The sequence below is a fragment of the Podarcis vaucheri genome, assembly GCF_965113315.1.
Source record: "Podarcis vaucheri genome assembly, chromosome: 10".
NCBI lineage: Eukaryota > Metazoa > Chordata > Lepidosauria > Squamata > Lacertidae > Podarcis > Podarcis vaucheri.
In genome coordinates this window covers 76,242,628-76,264,512 of record NC_138748.1, presented here as the reverse complement: position 1 = coordinate 76,264,512, position 21,885 = coordinate 76,242,628, and the positions used below count along the sequence as shown (strand labels likewise).

Sequence of the window (21,885 nt, the reverse complement as noted above, 5' to 3'; positions counted from 1 at the left end):
TCCACCACACTCCTTGGCAGCAAATTCCACTGTCGAACAGCTCTTACTGTCAGGAAGTTCTTCCTAATGTTTAGGTGGAATCTTCTTTCTTGTAGTTTGGATCCATTGCTCCATGTCCGCTTCTCCGGAGCAGCAGAAAACAACCTTTCTCCCTCCTCTATGTGACATCCTTTTATATATTTGAACATGGCTATCATATCACCCCTTAACCTCCTCTTCTCCAGGCTAAACATGCCCAGCTCCCTTAGCCGTTCCTCATAAGGCATCGTTTCCAGGCCTTTGACCATTTTGGTTGCCCTCCTCTGGACACGTTCCAGTTTGTCAGTGTCCTTCTTGAATTGTGGTGCCCAGAACTGGACACAGTACTCCAGGTGTGGTCTGACCAGAGCAGAATACAGTGGCACTATTACTTCCCTTGATCTAGATGCTATACTCCTATTGATGCAGCCCAGAATTGCATTGGCTTTTTTAGCTGCCGCGTCACACTGTTGGCTCATGTCAAGTTTGTGGTCAACCAAGACTCCTAGATCCTTTTCACATGTACTGCTCTCAAGCCAGGTGTCACCCATCTTGTATTTGTGCCTCTCATTTTTTTTGCCCAAGTGCAATACTTTACATTTCTCCCTGTTAAAATTCATCTTGTTTATTTTTGCCCAGTTCTCTAATCTGTCAAGGTCGTTTTGAAGTGTGATCCTGTCCTCTGGGGTGTTAGCCACCCCTCCCAGTTTGGTGTCATCTGCAAATTTGATCAGGATGCCCTTGAGTACTTCATGTAGGTGTGGCCTGTTCTTGGACAGAGGAGCACACGGCCTCCATGTTCTGCTCTTTTTCTCCTCCTTTTTGTGTTCCTACAAGTTAGGAAGAAGTGACTGCTCAGTTGCAATCACTTGAGATTATTTCCCTTATGGGATAGTTCATGTCGATATATAGAGTTATGTAACTTAAGTCTGCCTTCAGGGATATCTTATCATGAACTGGATGATTGTAAGTCAACTAGTTTTATGTTAACTTTAATCAGATAGTCGTGTCTATTCTTTTCGGAGGGATAGAAAAAGGGATCTTACCAGGAATCCTAAATAGTGAGGCTCAGACGAGCCTGCAACTAGCTAACTGCTGTGTGATTTCAAAGAGGGATTGTTGAACAACTCTGCTAAGTTATAGAACTTGCCAACGCAAGTTAGGAAGGATATCATAAAAGAGTATATCCTCTCCTGCCTCCCTAAACATTCCCACAGAAAGAGCCTGGGGTAGGATGTCACCTCCCTTGGCGCGAGTGACCAGCAGGGATGCCTCTGAGCTGCCTCCGTGTGTTCTGCTCGGCCCACCGTTCCCCATACAGACACCTCTGGAAATGGTTGCTGACGAGGGCTTACTGCCCGTGCTGCCTTGTTCAGAATAGGATGGGGGGCAGTCCTCTGGCAACTCACAGAGCTGTTTTCAGGATCTGGAGGGCAAGGACTGATGTAGTGTAGCAGTCAAAGTGTGAGATGTGAGTCAAACTCCTCTTCCTGCAACCTCAACTCTTCGTATCCATGGGGATTATAACACTGGACAGCCTTGCAGGGCCGTTGTTTAAATTACTGAGATAATATGTGTTATATTTTGTAATGCTTTAAATGTGCTACGTAATGCTAAATAAAGCTGAGTATTGGTTGGTGCAAAGTGAAAGGGCCGAGAGGAAGAGCCAGTAGAAGAAGACGAAATCCAACGAGTAATAAAAGAATAAAAAACCCAGGACCGGATGGATTTCCGGCAAAATATGATAAAAAAACTAAATCAAACCCTGATTGCACCCTTGAAAGAAGTACTGAACAGCATTTTAAGGAAGGGAGAAGTACCTGGCAGGTCAGACTCAGAGGTAGGAGGGGAGGGGGCCAGGAGACCCAGAGGAGGCCGGCTGCTGAAGCATCCAGGGAGACTCCCCCTCCTGCTGCGACCAGCTCCCCTCTCCCCGGTCTCCTAGAGCACACAGAGAAATCCGATTCAGACCCCATGAGCCTGTACATATTAGGGGGGGTATTTTTGTCACAACATGCATCACTTTGATCTCATTGACAATGAACTGTCATTACTGCCCATCCACCCCGTTTGGAGAGCTCTTTTATGAGCTCCTTGCAATCTCTCTTTGTTTGAACTGTGGGGTGTGAAACACAGAGCAGTCAAATACAACATTCCTAGAGTGGACATAAAAGGGGATGTCTGGACCAGCCAGTCAGAACATCCTGTTTCCTCCTGGGCTGGGACAAACTTCCTCTACATGTGACCAGAGGTGGGTGTGACCTCACCTGTGCAGGTAACAACATAGCACAGGGCAGGCAGCCATCTCTCTCTCTCTCTCTCCCTCTCTCTCTCTCACTCCATTCCTCGAAGCAGCAACATCTCCTTAGCCTGAGATGCTTCCAGCCAAGAGAGGACAAAGGAACTCTCTCCTTATGGGATAGGTTCCAGGTGTGTATATTTTGTAACCTAAGTCTGCCTTCTGGGATCCTTCTGTGAACAGAATGTGAGTAAACTATTTTATATACTTTTATTTTTTAAAAAAACATTTTTATTAGCAATTCAACAACATATCTTGAGAGTCCCATGGACTGCAAGAAGATCAAACCTCTCCATTCTTAGGGAAATCAGCCCTGAGTGCTCATTGGAAGGACAGATCCTGAAGCTGAGGCTCCAAGACTTTGGCCACCTCATGAGAAGAGAAGACTCCCTGGAAAAGACCCCGATTGTCAGGGAACTGCCATCGGAGGAACAGGTGGTGGAGGGGCTCAGGGAGGAAGGAAGAGACTCAACAGCCGAAGCAGGGACCAGCAGGGGGAGGAGTGGATCTCTGAGGGAATGCGAGCAGGAGGGAGGGCTCAGAGACGCTTCCAGCGTGAACAGTGGGGAGGTATCTGAGGCTCCCATAGGGAGACCCACGCCTCGCCGGAAACTGTCACGCCGTGAGTCCAGAAGGCGGGTGTCAGGGGTTCAGGAGCAGAGGCGAGGGCAAGGGAGGAAACAGAGAGCGAGGGGGAGGAGGCAGAAGAAAGGATGAGTGATGACGACGACCCGAGATCTCCGAGCCTTTCCAGTGAATCAGAAGATTCACAAAAAGGAGCACCAGTGGCCAGGGCAAGGGGGGAGACTAGGGGGACACCCCAGGAAGAAAGAGCCAGAGGGGACTCAGAGGGGAGCAGTTGGAGATCGGGACCAATGTCACCGCCAGAGAGTAGGAAAGAGGAAGAGAGCCAGGGAGCAAGCGCTGGCAGCTCGCAACAGGAGGGAGGGCACGAGTCAGGAGTGGCCACACCTTCATCGGGGAGCGAAGTGACGGTTAGACGGAAAGTGGAAGGTTGGGCGCGCACGCCAAGTTCAAATGCACAGGAAGGTGGCGCAGTAGGCAGCCCGGAAAGGGAGCCAGGTCCTAAAGCCCGGCGCAAGGAGACAGAAGGGTCCGGGGGGTCAGCGTCAGAAGAATCCCGGAAGGAAGAGACCCAGGGGGGCAGAGGGACCCAGAGGAGAACAGTCAGGCGGAAAAGGTGGAGCAGGCCTAGGATATTAAGTTGGTGCGCAAGGGGCGGAGACTCAGACGGAGCTTCGCCGATCTAAGCATAAGACGTAGGGTTGCACGCAGCAGCTCGAGAATGGAGACTGTAATTCAATAAAGACTTTTAGTTAACGATCGCTGGCTAGCGTGATCCTCTGTGAGCTCGGATCTGGAAGTAACCCTGACAGTAAGCTCCGTCTCTTCAAATTGTGGGCATCCACGGCCTCGCGGAGAGGAGAGAAAGCGGGTGCCTACAAGAGAGCTCACGAACGGCAGACAACATGACGGCCGAACAGCAAATAACGGAACTCAGAGAAGCAGTTTCACGACTGAATGCCGAGGCGCTGGCATCCAGGAAGAGAGAGGAGGACGCAGCTGCCGCCTACAGGGATCTCCAGGTCAGGTTGGACGTGCTTACGAAGCAAGGGCAACAGACACCCAAATCAGAGGGGATTGGGTTGGGGAGACGCACAGGCGGTCTGGTCTCTCACTTCGATGGGAATTTGCAACAGTACCCCAACTTTAGAGCAGACGTAATGTGTGCACTGCAACTACTGCACAAAGACTTTAGAGATGAACAAGAGAAAGTGGGGTTCATCATGTCCCATTTGCATGGAGACGCAAAAGCATGGCTGCGCAATTTGTGGAGAGATAAGGATCCTGCGCTCCAAAATGCAGACGCCTTTATTAAAGCGATGGATGGTTGTTTTTTATCAAGCATTGACGTGGATCTTGCCCGAAAGGAGGTGCATGGACTAAGGCAAGGGAGGGCCAGCGTAAGGCAGTACCATGCCCGCTTTTTCGCTTTGGTCAGTGCCCTGGAATGGGACAGAGATTCGGCTCCTGTCAGAGACCTTTTTTGGGAGGGCTTGCACAACTCGGTTAAAGATGAGATTGCGAGGGGGGAGAGACCCCGGACCACGCAGGAGATCGTTCAGAGGGCGCTGGCGGTGGGGGTGCGGCTGGAAGAACGTCCGTGGAGCAGGGACGAAGGGCGCAGCGGGCGCGAACCAGCCAGGGGCTCCTCCTTCCTTCCAAGAGAAGCAGCGCGTGCGCAATCCACGCCTCCAACAGGGGGAGGGGTGGAACCGATGGAGGTTGGGAGTGCAAGGGCTCAGTCAGCAGCCAGAGCCCTAGCACCGGCAGCAGTGAAAGCGAAGCCTCCTAGAGGGAACAGGAAGTGTTATATCTGCGAGGATCCAGGGCATATGGCGAAAGAGTGTCCCCGGAGGCTCCACAAGCACACTGCAGCCTCAGCGATGGTGACTGCAGCAACGCAGCACGGAGAACCACAGCAGGGAAACGACAATGTCTGGCTGGAGGAAGAGGCACTGGGGCCCAGCCAGACGTGTCAGTGAAGCAGTCCCCAGGGATTTTACCGCCCATGGACCCCCTCCCGCCCAAGCCAGTAGTGAGGCTCACCGCATCGCTCCAGCTACCCAATGGAATCACCATGGACGTGCCAATCACCGTCGACTCGGGAAGCAATGCAGACTTCATAGGGCAGGACTTTGTCGACCGGCACGCTATACAGTTGCTGCCTGCCACGCTGCCCCTGCAGGTTGTCACGGTGGATGGCAGGGAGCTGCTAGGGGGGCAAGTGGTGAAGCAGACGCCACCTATGGTGCTGCGGCTTGGGAATCACAGGGAAATCATCAGCTTCAACGTCACTCAACTCTCGGACACGCCGATTGTATTGGGCATGAGTTGGCTGGACAAGCACAGCCCGACGCTGGCTTGGTACCAGAGGCAGCTGACCTTCGGCTCTTCCTTTTGTGCTGAACACTGCATCATGCCTCAGCAGGAAGGGGAGCAAGAGGAGTCACAGCTGCTGCTAGGCACGCTGCAAGCAATTCCCCACAAGTACGCAGAATTTTTGGAGGTTTTCTGCGAGAAGGAGGCAGACAGGCTACCCCCCCACAGACCATATGACTGCAAAATTGACCTGCTGCCGGGGGCGGCGCTGCCCAAAGGGAAGCTGTATTCCATGTCTGAGGACGAACTGCAGGAACTCAAAGAGTTCATAGATCATAATTTGGAGCGCGGTTTCATCCGAGAGTCCAGGGCAGCGGGGGGCAGTCCGGTATTCTTTGTGAAGAAGCGAAACATGCCCCAAAAAAGACTCGTCGTGGACTACCGCATTTTGAACAGTGTCACCAAGCCATCGGACTTCCCCATGCCCCGAATCGACGACCTCCTCGCAAAAGTACGCAAGGGCAGCGTGTTCACCAAGTTGGACCTGCGAGGGGCGTACAACCTCATTCGCATGCGGGAAGGAGATGAGTGGAAGACAGCCATGTTCACGCCCCTGGGCACCTACGAATATAGAGTTATGCCTTTTGGATTGCAAAATGGCTCCCACGTTTTTCAAGCTTTCATGCATCACGTGTTGGCGGGGCTCCTCTACAAGACGTGCGTCTGCTTCTTGGATGACATCCTGATCTTTTCGGAATCGCAGCAGGAGCATGACAGACACGTCAGGGAAGTGCTGAGCAGGCTCCAGCAACATAGGCTTTACGCCAAGCTGGAGAAGTGCCAATTCGACGTGACGGAGGTGGATTTCCTGGGCTACAAGTTGTCTGACAAGGGGCTCGCCATGGACAGCGCCAAGGTTCGAGCGGTGTTGGATTGGAAAAGCCCACGCAACCGGAAGGAGGTCCAACGGTTTGTCGGCTTCGCGAACTTCTATCGCAAGTTCATCAAAGGCTTCGCTATGCAGACAGCGGCCATCACGGACACGCTCAGTTCCAAGAAAAAGAAGTTCATCTGGACAGCACAGGCGGAGCAGTCTTTTCAGGCACTCAAGCGTCTTTTCGCGTCGGAGGAACAGCTGCTTCATGTCGACCCCAGCAGGCCGATGAGAGTTGAAACAGACGCCTCGGACAGGGCCGTCGGAGCAGTCCTGCTGCAGAAGGACCCGCAGGGGGTTTGGAGGCCCGGAGCGTTTTACTCCAGGAAGCTCAGCAAGTCCGAACAGAATTACACCATCTGGGACAGGGAGTTGCTGGCTATTCATGCAGCGTTCAAAGCATGGAGGCACTTCCTGATTGGAGCCAAGCACACGGTGCAGGTCTGCACGGACCACAAGAATCTGGAGCACTGGCGCACGGCACAGTTCCTGAACCAGAGGCAGATCCGTTGGGCTGAGTTCTTTGCGAACTTCGACTTCCGGATAGAGTATGTCCCGGGGGACACCAACATCATGGCGGACGCGCTCTCCCGTAAGCCACAGTATCTGGAGGACGCCACGCCAGCGGCCGCCATGCACATCTTCGCACCAACAGTGTGGGCGTGCGCTGCGGCGACAGTGGACCTGGAGGCGGTGCGACGAGCGTTGCAGAACGACTCCTTCGCGCAAGCAAAGATGGCAGAGATGCAAAGGGGCACGGCAGCGACCGACGGGTTCCAGCTGAGAGATGGATTGCTCATCCGCAAAGGGGCCATCTACGTGCCGGGAGACGAACTTCGCGCCAAGGTACTGCATCAGCTGCACGACGCGCCCTCTGCCGGGCACTTTGGCAAGGAGAAGACGGTGGAATTAGTCGCCAGGGATTTCTGGTGGCCCGGAATGAGAGGGGAGGTCGCGGACTATGTGGCGAGGTGCGACACCTGCCAGAGGGCCAAACCAGTGCACAGACCGCCGGCCGGACTGTTGGAACCGCTGCAAACTCCGGTCGAGCCATGGGAGAGAGTCGCCCTGGACTTCGTCACGGATCTGCCCAGCTCGAGGGGCAAGACGGCCGTGCTGGTGGTGGTGGACTTGTTCTCCAAGATGGCACATTTCATCCCGTGTGCGAAGGTGGCCACGGCGGAACAAACCGCCAAACTGTTCATAGACCACGTGTTCAAGGTTCACGGTCTGCCACGGTCTATTCTGTCCGACCGCGGGCGGCAGTTCATCTCGAATTTCTGGCAGAAGCTGATGGGCTTCCTAAACGTCAAGATCAACCTGGCGTCGGCGAGACACCCGCAGACCAACGGGCAAGCGGAGCGGGTCAATGCCATCATGCAGCAGTACCTGAGATGCTATGCGAATCAACAGCCTGCGACGTGGGTGGATTACCTGCCGCTCGCCGAGTTCGCCTACAACAACACGAAGCACGTGTCCACGGGGGTCACACCGTTCTTCGCCAACAACGGGAGGCACCCCAGAACCTTCCCGGGACTGGAAAGACTGGTGAAGGGGGAGCCGCAGACAGCAGATACGTTCGCGTCGGAGTTGCAGGAGGTCCACGATCAGCTGCGGCGGCACCTGGAGCTGGCCAAACACGCATACAAGGTGCAGGCAGACAAACACAGAAGGGTTGGCGAAGAGCTCCATGTGGGAGACTGGGTCTGGTTAGCAGCCCACGCAGTGCCGGCCAGGTCGTTGGCCAAGAAGAAACTAGGGCATAAGCAACTGGGGCCCTACCAAGTCGAAGAGCAGGTCAACCCGGTGGCTTTCAGGCTGGCGCTTCCTGAGGCTTCCAGGATGCATCCGGTGTTCCACAGATCGGTGCTCACTCCCTACAAGGCACCACACAGGTTTCAGGAACCCGGAACGGCGCCGAGTCCGCTCCGAGAGGGAACCAGGCAACGGGGAGTGGCACAGGAGGTGCGCCTCAACGAGGTCACGGAGATTTTGGACTCCAGATGGGGGGGAGAGGGGGTAGAATACCTTCTCGCTAAGGAGGGCACCCCGGCCAGTGCCAACAGCTGGGTACCGGGCTACGCTCTAGATGAACCTCTGCTCAAGGAAGAGTTTCATGCCCTCTTCCCCCATAGGCCAATGCCAGCGGACTTTTTCGACGACTGGCTTTTCACGCCCACGCTTTCAGCCAGCACGTTCCGGGGGTTCGACTCGGATGAGGAACCGACACGAGACGCCCGTTCCCCGGAGGGCTCGCCCTCGGGATCTGCTTCGGAACCCTCGTATTGGTGGGATGATCGACCAGAGGAGCAGTGGCGCAGACAGTGGCTGGAGGGTCCAGGACGAGCAACGCCTCCAGAAGGAAGCGAGGGAGAGACGGACATGGACGTTTTCGGGGACGACCAGGGTCTCGAGCACGGCGGCACAGAGATGGAAGCAGAGGTGACCGTCGTCGACGAGAGCAGGGAGGAAGAACCGGAAGACTTCGGATGGAGGCCCGCCACGGGAAGCGAACTGTACCCGACATTCGTCCCCTTGTCACTGCAGCACCCAGCTCCAGCACCGGAAGGAGGGGAGGGGGGAAGAGGGGGCTTCGAGGGGGGGATGGATGTCAGGGGTTCAGGAGCAGAGGCGAGGGCAAGGGAGGAAACAGAGAGCGAGGAGGAGGAGGCAGAAGAAAGGATGAGTGATGACGACGACCCGAGATCTCCGAGCCTTTCCAGTGAATCAGAAGATTCACAAAAAGGAGCACCAGTGGCCAGGGCAAGGGGGGAGACTAGGGGGACACCCCAGGAAGAAAGAGCCAGAGGGGACTCAGAGGGGAGCAGTTGGAGATCGGGACCAACGTCACCGCCAGAGAGTAGGAAAGAGGAAGAGAGCCAGGGAGCAAGCGCTGGCAGCTCGCAACAGGAGGGAGGGCACGAGTCAGGAGTGGCCACACCTTCATCGGGGAGCGAAGTGACGGTTAGACGGAAAGTGGAAGGTTGGGCGCGCGCGCCAAGTTCAAATGCACAGGAAGGTGGCGCAGTAGGCAGCCCGGAAAGGGAGCCAGGTCCTAAAGCCCGGCGCAAGGAGACAGAAGGGTCCGGGGGGTCAGCGTCAGAAGAATCCCGGAAGGAAGAGACCCAGGGGGGCAGAGGGACCCAGAGGAGAACTGTCAGGCGGAAAAGGTGGAGCAGGGCTAGGATATTAAGTTGGTGCGCAAGGGGCGGAGACTCAGACGGAGCTTCGCCGATCTAAGCATAAGACGTAGGGTTGCACGCAGCAGCTCGAGAATGGAGACTGTAATTCAATAAAGACTTTTAGTTAACGATCGCTGGCTAGCGTGATCCTCTGTGAGCTCAGATCTGGAAGTAACCCTGACAGCGGGTTTCCGTTAAGGAACTCTTATGCTGGAAACGATTCCGAAAACAACCACTGTCGGAATCTGCAAGCGATTAGAGCAGACATGTTTGAGGAGCTCTGTCACACACAGAGGTTTGTGGAGTTGCACAAACTCTGAGGGACTACGATTTTACGCACAAGCAGCTAATCATCCCCTCACAGCAGTCTGACAGTCTTTGTACGCTGCCTGTGCAGGAGAAGGCATCATGAGCGACCCAGCCGGAACCGAAGGAGCAGGGGTTGGAGCTGGTCCAAGCTTGGAAGAAAGGTACCGAGCGTTGGAAATCCAACTGGCGCTGCAGACGGCAAGGCTTGAGGAGAGAAGGGCTCAGGATGCAGACAAGAAGGGGAGAGCCACCCAGTTCACCAGAAAGGTACCAGGATTGGTGCAGAAGTTTGGGGGGGGGGACCCCAAGGACTACCATGCCTTTAGGACAGAGATGCAATATGCCCTCAATGTGCAGTTTGATGAATTCCCTGACGAGGAATCGCGAGTGGCTTTTGTGATTGGGCATCTTGAGAGGGGGGCGAGGGACTGGGTTAGACCCCTGATGGCAACGCATAATGACGTCCTAAAGGACACCATGAAGTTCTTTCGTGCAATGGATATCATGTTTTCCAGCGATATTGAGGAGGGAGTGGTGCGCAGACAGCTAATGGCTTGCAAGCAGGGAAGCCGATCTGTCCGTGAGTACTGGACTGAGTTTACCATGCTGGTTCACAGATTGGGGTGGGACTTATCGGCGGCACCCATTCAGATGCTATTTGAAGAAGGTCTTTCTTCGGCTGTGAAAGACGAATTGTCCCGGAGCCCCAGGGCGGTTTCTATGGATCAGCTGACCAAATCTTCGCTGACCATAGGAGCGTGCCAGGAGGCGAGAGCCTTGGAGAGGCGGGAAGGTAAGGGGGAACGTTGGAAGGAGTTACGCATTCCAGACATTCCTGAGCCAGCTTTCCCGCCGGCAGAGCCGATGGAAATCGGAACAGCGCGCGCGCGCGCAGTTTCAAAGCCCAGCGAAGGGGGTAGGAAGGAGGGAAAAGGCGCCCGGAAATGCCATCTCTGCCAACAGCCAGGTCACTTTGCCAGAGTCTGCCCCCAGAGGAAGGAATGGCAAGGAATGGTGGGAGCTGTTGAGGGAGGAGTGGAAGAGATATCGGAGCAAGTAAAAGCCAACGCCTGGCTGCCACCGTCGGGGCACAGCAGCCAGGCCAAAGAGCAGTGAAAGTGCCCGCGCCAGAATCTCCCAAACCTGCCCTAGTGATAGAGGTGTCACTAGAGTTGCAAAACGGATACCCTCTGAAGATTAAGGCGCTGTTGGACTCAGGCAGCTCCTGCAATTTCATGAGCAAGGAGTTTGCAGCTGAACACCAGATACAGACGATCCCTTTAAGCAACCCCCTACAGGTGACCACGATCGATGGCAGGGAGCTGTTGGGAGGGGAAGTCAGCTTGCAGACTGTACCAATGACAATGAAGGTGGCAAGGCACACAGAACTGATAGCGTTTAATGTGGCCACCTTGGGAGGGGCTCCCATTATTTTGGGGATGAGCTGGCTGGCGTTACATGATCCACTGGTGGGCTGGCATCAGAGAGTGGTTTCCTTCGGTTCCGCACATTGCTTAGAACACTGCAGGGAGGGAAAGGGTTCAGCAGGAGCCCAAGCTACCCTAGCAGGAATGGAAGTAACGGAGAAGGTGAAGGTACCACGACAATACGCAGATCTCAGCGACGTGTTCAGCGAAAGGGAAGCTGACCAACTACCCCCGCATAGACCCTTTGATTGTCAAATCAATTTACTGCCTGGGGCGCAGCTCCCCGCAGGCAAGTTGTATGCCATGTCAGACAGAGAAATGCAGGAGTTACGAGAATTCATTGACAAGAACCTGAAGAGGGGTTTCATCAGAGAGTCAAGGGCAGTGGGAGGTAGTCCAGTGTTTTTTGTGGATAAAAAAAAACACGGACAAGCCGAGACTTGTGTGTGACTTTCGGGCCTTAAACGCAGTGTCAGAACCATTGGCCTTTCCCATGCCTAGAATAGATGACATTTTGAACAGGGTGCGGAAGGGAAAGATTTTTTGTGATTTACGTGGAAATTGATCCATTCAATTGCTCAATCCCAGCATTCCAAACTACCCCTATCACCATCTAGCATTTCCTAAAATTTACTCTTCTACTGTAATTACCATTATTATATTAATGTCATTGATACATGCGTATAAAACTTTAAATACAAACACCAAGACATTGCACTGAAACGTTCGGGAAATGCGCATGCATGCACTTTCCAAGAGTCTCATTCGAGAGCCAGTGGGGTGCAGTGCTTAAGAGTTTTGGACTAGGAACTGGGAGACCTGGGTTCCAATCTCCACTCAGTCACTGGGTGATGGCTTCACAGCCCAACCTCCCTCACAGGGTTGTTGTCAGGATTAAACCATGAGGGGGAGAACGACTTAAGACCACACTTAGCAACTTGAAGAAACAGGTGGTATATAAAGGCATCCAATAAATTTCACTAAGAAGAAAGGTAAGATTCTGCTCTTAGGCAAGACGAATCAGCTGCACAAATATAAGATGGGACATACCAGGCTTGCCAGTAGTACATGTGGAAATGACCTGGAGTCTTAGTGGACCACAAGACTAACATGAGTCAACATCAGCAAAATATGCTGTTATTCTAGGCTGCGTCCAAAGAAGTCAAGTGTCCAGATCAAGAAAAGTAATAGCCCCACTTTCTTCTGCCCACACCTGGAGTCCTGTGTCCAGTTCTGGGTGCCCCAATTTAAGAAGGATTTTGACAAGCTGGGAGGTGTGCAGAGGGGGGTGAGCAAGACAATTAAGCGTTGGGGAACCAAGCCTTCTGAGGAACAGGAAGGGCTGTCAGGTGGAAGATTGAACAAGCTTGTTTTCACCGGCTCTGGAGGCTGGGACCCAAACCAATGGCTTCAATATAAAAAAATTCCTTCCAGTAGCACCTTAAAGACCAACTAAGTTAGTTCTTGGTATGAGCTTTCGCGTGCATGCACACGAAAGCTCATACCAAGAACTTACTTAGTTCGTCTTTAAGGTGCTACTGGAAGGATTTTTTTTATTTTGACTATGGCAGACCAACACGGCTACCTATCTGTAACTGGAACAATGGCTTCAAATTAGAGACGCCCTTGGAAGGTTGTGGACTCTCCTTCCTTGGAGGTTTGTAAGGAGAAGTTTGAAGGCAATATGTCATGGAAGCTTTAGTTGAGAGTCCTGCAGTGGACTAGACGACCCAGAAGTCTCCTGCAGGTCTAAAATTCTATGATTCTCCCCTGTATGAACTCTTTGATGGGCCATGAGCTTGGTCCTCTTACTGAAGCTCTTTCCACATTCCAAGCACTGATATGGTTTATCACCACTGTGAATTCTTTGGTGGGAAGTGAGGTTGTCCTTCCGGGTGAAACTCTTCCCACATTCCAAGCACTGATAGGGTTTATCCCCAGTGTGGATTATTTGATGGGCCATGAGGTTAGTCCTCTTACTGAAGCTCTTTCCACAATCCAAGCACTGATAGGGTTTCTCCCCAGTGTGGATTCTTTGATGGGCCATGAGGTTAGTCCTCTTACTGAAGCTCTTCCCACATTCCAAGCACTGATAGGGTTTCTCCCCAGTGTGGATTCTTTGGTGGGATGTGAGATGGGCTTTCTGGCAGAAACTCTTTCCACATTTCACACATTGATAGGGTTTCTCACCACTGTGAATTCTTTGGTGAGCCATGAGCTTGGTCCTCTTACCAAAGCTCTTTCCACATTCCAAGCACTGATAAGGTTTCTCCCCTGTGTGAATTCTTTGGTGGGAAGTGAGACTTTGCTTCTGGTTGAAGCTCTTCCCACATTCCAAGCAGTGATATGGTTTCTCCCCTGTGTGAATTCTTTCATGGCAAGTTAGATTGGCCCTTTGGCTGAAACTCTTTCCACAATCCAAGCATTCATAGGGTTTCTCACCACTGTGAGTTCGTTGATGGGCCATGAGCTTGGTCCTCTTACCAAAGCCCTTTCCACATTCCAAGCACTGATAAGGTTTCTCACCACTGTGAATTCTTTGATGGGAAGGGAGACTTTGCTTATGACTGAAGCTCTTTCCACATTCCAAGCACTTATAGGGTTTCTCCCCTGTGTGAATTCTTAGGTGGGAAGTGAGGTTGACTTTCTGGCGGAAACTCTTCCCACATTCCAAGCACTGATAGGGTTTCTCACCACTGTGAATTCTTTGGTGGGAAGTGAGGCTGACTTTCTGGCGGAAATTCTTTCCACATTCCAAGCACTGATATGGTTTCTCTCCTGTGTGAATTCTTTGGTGGGAAGTGAGATCGGCTCTCTGGCAGAAACTCTTTCCACAATCCAAGCATTGATAGGGTTTCTCCCCAGTATGAATGCTTTGGTGGGAAGTGAGACTTTTCTTCAGACTGAAGCTCTTGCCACATTCCAAACACTGATAGGGTTTTTCACCTGTGTGAATTCTTTGGTGATGAGTGAGATTGACTCTCTGGCAGAAACTCTTTCCACATTCTGAGCACTGATGGGGTTTCTCACCACTGTGAATTCTTTGGTGATGAGTGAGACTTTTCTTCAGACTGAAGCTCTTGCCACATTCCAAGCACTGATAGGGTTTTTCACCTGTGTGAATTCTTTGGTGAGAAGTGAGATTGGCTCTCTGGCAGAAACTCTTTCCACATTCTAAGCACTGATATGGTTTCTCACCACTGTGAATTCTTTGGTGGGAAGTGAGACTTTGCTTCTGGGTGAAGCTCTTTCCACAATTCACACATTGATAGGGTTTCTCCCCAATATGAATTTTTTGGTGGGAAGTAAGACCAGTGCTCACAGTGAAGCTCTTCCCACATTCCAAGCACTGATAGGGTTTTTCCCCTGTGTGAATTCTTTGGTGGGAACTGAGATTGGCTCTCTGGGAGAATCTCTTTCCACATTCCGAGCACTGATAGGGTTTCTCACCACTGTGAATTCTTTAGTGGGAAGTGAGACTTTGCTTCCGACTGAAGCTCTTCCCACATTCCATGCATTGATAAGATTTTTCACCACTGTGAATTCTTTGATGGGAAGTGAGACTTGCCTTTTGGGTGAAGCCCTTTCCACAATTCACACATTTATATGGTTTCTCCCCAGTATGAATTCTTTGGTGGGAAGTGAGATGGGAGCTCACAGTGAAACTCTTCCCACATTCCGAACACTGATAGGGTTTCTCACCACTGTGAATCCTTTGATGGACCGTGAGAGTCGTCCTGTGATTGAAGCTCCGCCCACATTCCGAGCACTGATAGGGTTTCTCACCTGTATGCGTTATTTGATGGGCTGTGAGATGGGTTCTCTGACTGAAGCTCTTTCCACACTCTTGGCATTCAAATGGCTTCTCCCCCCTGTGAATTCTCTGATGTTTACGGAAGGTTTTGCTTGTATTAAAGCTTTTCCTACATTCTAAGCACTGATAGGGTTTCTCGCCTGTATGAATTATTTGATGCGAAATGAGATGTGCACTCTTACTGAAGCTCTTTCCACATTCCAAGCATTTCAGTGGGTCCTCCCCTGTGGGAATTATTTCCTGTGAAGTTAGACTTTCATTCCAACAGAAATTTTTTCCCCATCCAGAGAACTGAGAGGGTTTCTTCCCAATAGCATTTCTTTGGTGGGTAGTCGAATGGGAGCTGTGACTGAAGCTCTCTCCACACTCCAAGAGTGGCAATGGCTTCTCCACTGTGTGGATTCTGTCATGGGCGTCCTTGTTCTCAATTTCCAAATCAGCACCACCTGCAATGAAGAAAGAAATGGATTAGAGCTGCAGGAAGAAATGGAGTGCCACTGTATTGAATATTGATCACTAACCCTTGTGATAGAGGAAGAATTCCATGCATCAACATTGCTGACCACACACTAGAGGTGGTCAGTGTTAGAAACAGAGATAGGAAAGCTAGGCCATAAAGAGGACCTTATACCTAGGTTATGGGCTCAAAAATGGAATGTCTAGGTGCACTTTCGTATGACAAAAATACAAAGCTGAAAAGGAATGGACTCGATGGCCCTTGTGGTCTCTTCCAACTCTATGATTCTATGAATGAACAGCAGCTAAAATAATATGTTCATTTTTCACACGGTCTAGTCCTTCCCCTGCCCGCCCACCCCCCCACCCTGATTTTTTAAGAAGATCTTGTCACGGGACAGACAGGTAAGGGGAGAACAGAGAGAGAAGTTTTGAGGAAATTGAGCCTGGCAGAGTTTGCATACAATAACACAATGCATGCACCGACAGGTATATCACCACTTGTAGGTTTCAGATCCTCAGAAGACATCGAAAGCGAGACAGATGGGGGGGCTTAGTGGGGGTGATGTCACGGGACAGACAGCCCTTGGGTCAAGGGAAAGGGGAGTATCAGAGCAGGGTCAGTCAGACAGGGAAAACAGGGAAATGATGGACAAAGTAGGGGAGGAGAAGGCGAAGAGCAGTCAAGTGGTGTCAGGGCTCTGCAGTACTGGAGAGCCCTGCCACCAACCAGGGAGTTCAGGAACAGAAGGGGAAGCGGTGCCTTTGGCACAGGCAAGGAGAGAATCAAAGACGTCTTGCGAGATTCCCACATCTGCTGGGTTGGAGAAGGAGCCGAAGGAAGCCACTCCCCGAATCTGACTGGTCAGATTCAGATGCATGATTTTGAACTGTAGCTGTTCGTACATATGTAAATAAAGAACTGTAAATATCTCTCTGAGTGAGCAGAGGGTGTTTATTGCGAAGAGCAGACACCACCTTGGCAGGTCTCTCCTTCAGCCTTCAGAGAGTAGCTGGAAGTGGGGAGGCAGAAAAAGGTCCTCCTTTCCTTCCACTCCGCAGTTTTAATCTGAAATCTTAGGTGCAGTACTGCGCGCAGAGCTCAGAAACTGCTCGTGTCTATGAAATTCCCTGTTGCAAAATGCGCCTATGGGAGTTTCAGACGCTGGAGGTGGTGGATGATTTTGTCTCCCTAGGAGGTTCTACCATAACCAACAACCTCTTCATCGATGCTGACCTGGACAAGTGTATTGGCAAGGCAAATGTGTTACTAACTCTTCAATGCCAAGAGGGAGGTCTATCAGGATTGTGCCTTGAGCAAGCAGTTTGTGAAGTGAATTGTGGACAATTACAACCATTAGGGGGGGAAACCCTCAAAGTCTTCCATATGCTCCATATCAGGAAGATTTTGGGCAATAGAAGGCAGGACAGTGTCAACAAAGATGTGTTCTCCTGACCTCAGATTCCCAGCATGTTCCCATTTCATTCTCAGCAAGGTCTATGCTGGCTTCATCATGTCCACGGTCAAAACATGCTGATAGCTCTCCATTTAAGGTGAGTTTGGGGGGTATTAGAATCCCAAATGCTGCAAGTGGCCCTGCAGACCTCCCTCAAAACCAGGGAGGCTTATCAGAGAGAGATATGTGTGGAATTTCTAAAGAGAGGTCATGATCCACAAGGGAGCCTTACTGAGAGAGGCCACAATCCTGTGATTCTCCTCCATGACTTCCTTATGCAGAGCTCTCTGGTCAGGATCCAGCAACGCCCATTCCTCATCTGTGAAATGAACAGCGACATCTTCAAAGCACACTGGACCCTAAGAGAGAAATGAAGAGGTCCTCTTTAGACAGCACTAAGGTTGTCTGCTACACATTGCTGTTTCTTTCTGCGCATTAAAAGGGGGGAGGAGAAGGTGGGGAAACCCCATTGTGCAACTGATGCGACAAGATAGGTGATTCCTGGGAACTATTTTTGAGGCTTGATGAACTGCTTAGAAGCCTGTTTTAGCATTCAATGATAACTCTACAAGTAAAACGACAATGACTTATGAATCATCCTATTGACCGTCAGAAGGTGAGTTAAGGCAAGGTGGCTGTTCCTTATTCTCAGCACATTAAGTTTCTCGAATGGCATTCCCAGCCTCCTGGCTTCTGTCTAGGCTGCCCTTGACAAAGAAGAAGAAGAGTTTGTATTTGATATCCCGCCTTTCACTCCCCTTCAGGAGTCTCAAAGCGGCTAACCTTCTCCTTTCCCTTCCTCCCCCACAACAAACACTCTGTGAGGTGAGTGGGGCTGAGAGACTTCAGAGAAGTGTGACTGGCCCAAGATCACCCAGCAGCTGCAGGTGGAGGAGCGGAGACGCGAACCCGGTTCCCCAGATTATGTGACTACCGCTCTTAACCACTACACCACACTGGCTCTCAGAGCAGCTTGGACAGAAGCCAAGAGGAGGAGAGAGATTCCTCGGGGGCCAGAGGCACCCTGGCTGCCCCACCCCTCAGCCCCCTTCCCCACAGGGCTCCCTCCCTCTACCTGAGCTGCTTCCACAGCCGTTGCTTCTCCTTCACTACCAGGAATAGATGGAAGAGGAGGTCTTGCTGGCATCATCTGGTTACCTGCAAGAGACAGAGGTAAGTGGAAAGCCAGGAGTGCAGCTGCTCTCCAAAAAGTCTCACCTTCTGAGTGCATCTGGACATTTGGACCCATTTCATAATTTAGTTGGGTTTAAAAATACATCTCCCTTCCTTGGTGCTCCTGGCCCCAAGTGTCTACCCCCCCCAAAAAAAAAAAGAGGAAAAGAACCCATGGATTTGTTTTGATATCCACAGAAAGGGACCAAACAGAGAACGGCCTCCTTCCTTACCCAGCAGCCTCTCTCTGGTGTCCAGCGGAGTCCTTTTGGTCTCAGAGGAATCTGGGCCCATTTCTGCAATCAGATCCTGCCTCTGAAATAGCAACAAAGATTCAAAACAGAGAATATGAGGAAGAGTTAGAAAAGGAACGACAGAGGCAAAAACTGAAGGGCAATCTGATAATATTCAATGGCTGCTTTCCAAAAAAGGATGGAGAATTTTCAGATACCCTCACTCACGTTCGGAGCCCCTTTGGAGTATCCAGAGGAAAGTCTCTCTCACCTGCTTCCTCTCCTCTGCCTGACTCAGGAGGAAACCTTCGGCCAGGGCCACCACCTGGGAACTGGTCTCTGCTCCGCATTCCCTCACCCAGCTCTCCATCTCCAGAGGAAGGACAGCCAGGAACTGCTCCAAGATCACCAGGTCCAGCATTTCAGCTTTCGTGTGCCTTTCTGGCTTCAGCCACTGATGGTCAAGGCAGTAGAGTCGGCTGCAAACCTTCCAGGGTCCTTTGGCCTCCTGATAGCAGAACTGCCTCAACTGCTTGCTCTGCACCTCTGAGTGGAGAGTGTCCTCCTCTCCCGGGATCTTCTGCACAGTTTCCCCCCAGAATCTCCCACTGCTCCCCGTTTCCATGGCCTGGCCTCTTCCTGCTCCAGGGCCAGCTGAGTCTTGCTCATCCATCTGTGCTCTCAGGAAGCCTCCAAGAGAGATGAAGGAATCCCTTGATCTTCTGCCAAGTTCTGTCTGTCCAAATCAGAGGTGCTAGGGAATTCTACAAACCGAATACATTGTTCTGTTACAAAACTGACATATTGCCTGGAGGAGAAAAATGTTCCGTGAGGAAGTATGTATGAGTCTTGGAAGAGCCAGCTCTGGACTGCACCACAACCCAGACTCTGAGGTTTCTATAAAAAGGAGAAGGTGAAGTAAGTCTCCAGCCCTCCTGGAGGGAAAGTGACCATGCAAAATGTGCAGGGAACTGTTGGTCTTTCCAAGAGATGAATCAGCCTGGTTGCTCCTGCCTTTCAGAGTTTTCAATCCAGGAATGAAGTCAGAACTGTGATTGACAAGTGAGTCATTTGTACTGAGTGTTATCTGAGCATTGGGTTATAGTGGGAGTCCTAACTCAGGGTTCCTCAAGAGTTGCTCTCCTGCCCAACCCCACTTCAGAGCCCATTTATTTCCTTATCTGGCTAACTTCTGAGGGCCAAATGACATGTGGGTGGGGTCAAAGGTCAGCACTCAAAAGCAAATAAAGTGGAACTCGCCTTTCTATGAGTGTAATGTGTTTTCAACTGTTCTTATTGCTTTTTAAAGAAAATTGTAATCTGCTCTTGGAAATTCAGATGACAGGCAGGGAACAAGCAGAAACGATGATGATGTTACATTGCTTAACGCTCCCCCTCCCCAGTCATGAATACTTGAGGGGGAATCCTGGGTCCATCATGGTCGCTTGAGGCCCATGTCCAGCTCAGGCTAGTTCCCCACCCCACAGACCTTTCGGGACAGAGAGGACATGGCCCTGGTCTTCCCTGTTCTGCGCCAGATGGGATGGTGGCAACACTCTCTGTGTGGAACTTCCCTTGAAGGCGACTCCGCTACACATTCACAGCAACATCACAAAGCAATACTATTCAGCTCCTGAGGCCCACAGAGAGACTGGCTACTTTTCTAGGGAGAATGAGTCATCACTCGAGATGAGTCCTGAGTCACAGTTACTCAGCAATTAGCTGTTAACAGTTAACAGCCAGCAGGCTTGAAAGATGTAGGCCTTGCTGCTCCTGCTTTGTCTCATGACAGCCTCCTATGGGGGAGACAGAGCAGAGGACCCCCCCATCACCCTCTCCTCCTTCTCCACAGATCGGTCTCCTCCTCTTTGAACGCCACCTTGATTGTGCTAACGGAGAAATCTGAGGGCTCCCTTGGACAAGAAACAAGGAGACCAGCCAGGAATACCGGAGCAAACAGCAGCCAGTCGGCTTGGTCTTGATTGAAGACTGTCGCCACAGGACTCCCACCTGCCACAAGGGGGAACAAGATGGAAGCCCCGAACAAAAGAGCCCCCAAACTTTTTAAAGCTGCTAATCCCCATGTTAAAGGGAAAGGGACCCCCGGCCACTGGGTCCAGTTGCAGTACAAAAGAGCCCCCAAACTTTTATTAGCGGGTGGCACTAATAAACCACAGAGCCTAGGGCTTGCCAATCGGAAGGTTGGCGGTTCAAATCCCCGCGACGGGGTGAGCTCCCGTTGCTCGGTCCCAGCTCCTGCCAACCCAGCAGTTCTAAAGCATGTCAAGTGCAAGTAGATAAATAGGTACTGCTGCTGTAGTTGCATACATAAAAAATGTTTTATCCTTCTTTAACACCTTTTGGCCCACAATGCCCAAGAGGAAGGCCTCCGGTTTCTTAGGGAAGGTGTACTTAAACACCTTTTTTAACTCATTGTAGATCATTTCCCAGCAGGCCTTCACTCTTGGACAAGTCCACCAAAGGTGAAAGAATGTCCCTTCAACCTCCTTACACTTCCAACATTTATTATCAGACAAGTGGTATATCTTGGCGAGCTTGACTGGGGTCATGTACCACCTGTATATCATTTTCATAATGTTTTCTTTCAGGGCATTACATGCCGTAAATTTCATACCGGTGGTCCATAACCTTTCCCAGTCTTCAAACATAATATTGTACCCAATGTCTTGAGCCCACTTTATCATGGCTGATTTAACTGTCTCGTCCTGAGTGTTCCATTTAAGCAGCAAGTTATACATTCTCGATAATACCTTGGTCTTTGGTTCTAACAGCTCTGTCTCAAGTTTCGATTTTTCCACCTGGAATCCTGTTTTTTTATCCAACTTAAAGACCTCATTAATTTGGGCATAATGAAACCAGTCTTGCACTCAAAAGCAAATAAAGTGGAACTCGCCTTTCTATGAGTGTAATGCGTTTTCAACTGTTCTTATTGCTTTTTAAAGAAAATTGTAATCTGCTCTTGGAAATTCAGGTGACAGGCAGGGAACAAGCAGTAACGATGATGATGTTACATTGCTTAACGCTCCCCCTCCCCAGTCATGAATACTTGAGGGCACTCCTGGGTCCATCATGGTCGCTTGAGGCCCATGTCCAGCTCAGGCTAGTTCCCCACCCCACAGACCTTTCGGGACAGAGAAGACATGGCCCTGGTCTTCCCTGCTCTGCGCCAGATGGGATGGTGGCAACGGTCTCTGTGTGGAACTGCCCTTGAAGGCAACTCCGCTACACATTCACAGCAACAACACAAAGCAATACTACTCCGCTCCTGAGGCCCACAGAGAGACTGGCTACTTTTCTAGCGAGAGTTAAAGGTAGGTAGCCGTGTTGGTCTGCCATAGTCAAAATAAAAAATTCCTTCCAGTAGCACCTTAAAGACCAACTAAGTTAGTTCTTGGTATGAGCTTTCGTGTGCATGCACACTTCTTCAGATACACTGAAACAGAAGTTGCCAGATCCTTCTATATAGTGAGAAGGTGGGGAGGGGTATTACTCAGAAGAGTGGTGGGAATGGGTGATTGGCAGATAGCTGAGATGAGCCTGTTGACGACTCTTAACGACTGCAATATGACTTACAGGAAAAGGCAAGGGGAAAATGAGTCATCACTCGAGATGAATCCTGAGTTACAGTGACTCAGCAATTAGCTGTTAACAGTTAACA

General features: G+C 51.1%; 3 protein-coding genes across 5 annotated transcripts in view; 2 read left to right on the top strand and 1 right to left on the bottom strand.

The window, feature by feature from the left end:
- The window catches only part of LOC309541244 (uncharacterized protein), a 182,839-nt gene that overhangs the window by 67,992 nt on the left and 92,962 nt on the right, over positions 1–21,885 (top strand). The window lies entirely within an intron of this gene.
- Positions 1–21,885, top strand: part of LOC309541445 (uncharacterized protein) — a 41,481-nt gene that overhangs the window by 7,546 nt on the left and 12,050 nt on the right. The window lies entirely within an intron of this gene.
- The window catches only part of LOC309541331 (uncharacterized protein), a 28,626-nt gene continuing 21,266 nt past the window's right edge, over positions 14,526–21,885 (bottom strand). For both annotated transcript variants that reach the window (XM_082239102.1, XM_082239103.1), the window contains exons 3-7: positions 18,478–18,970; positions 18,207–18,288; positions 17,876–17,958; positions 17,033–17,159; positions 14,526–15,333 (exon numbers count right to left, since the gene is read on the bottom strand). In XM_082239102.1, coding sequence (XP_082095228.1) covers positions 14,537–15,333; positions 17,033–17,159; positions 17,876–17,958; positions 18,207–18,288; positions 18,478–18,879 — 1,491 coding nt within the window. In that variant the 5' untranslated portion in view covers positions 18,880–18,970 and the 3' untranslated portion in view covers positions 14,526–14,536. The remainder of the gene's footprint in view (positions 15,334–17,032; positions 17,160–17,875; positions 17,959–18,206; positions 18,289–18,477; positions 18,971–21,885) is intronic.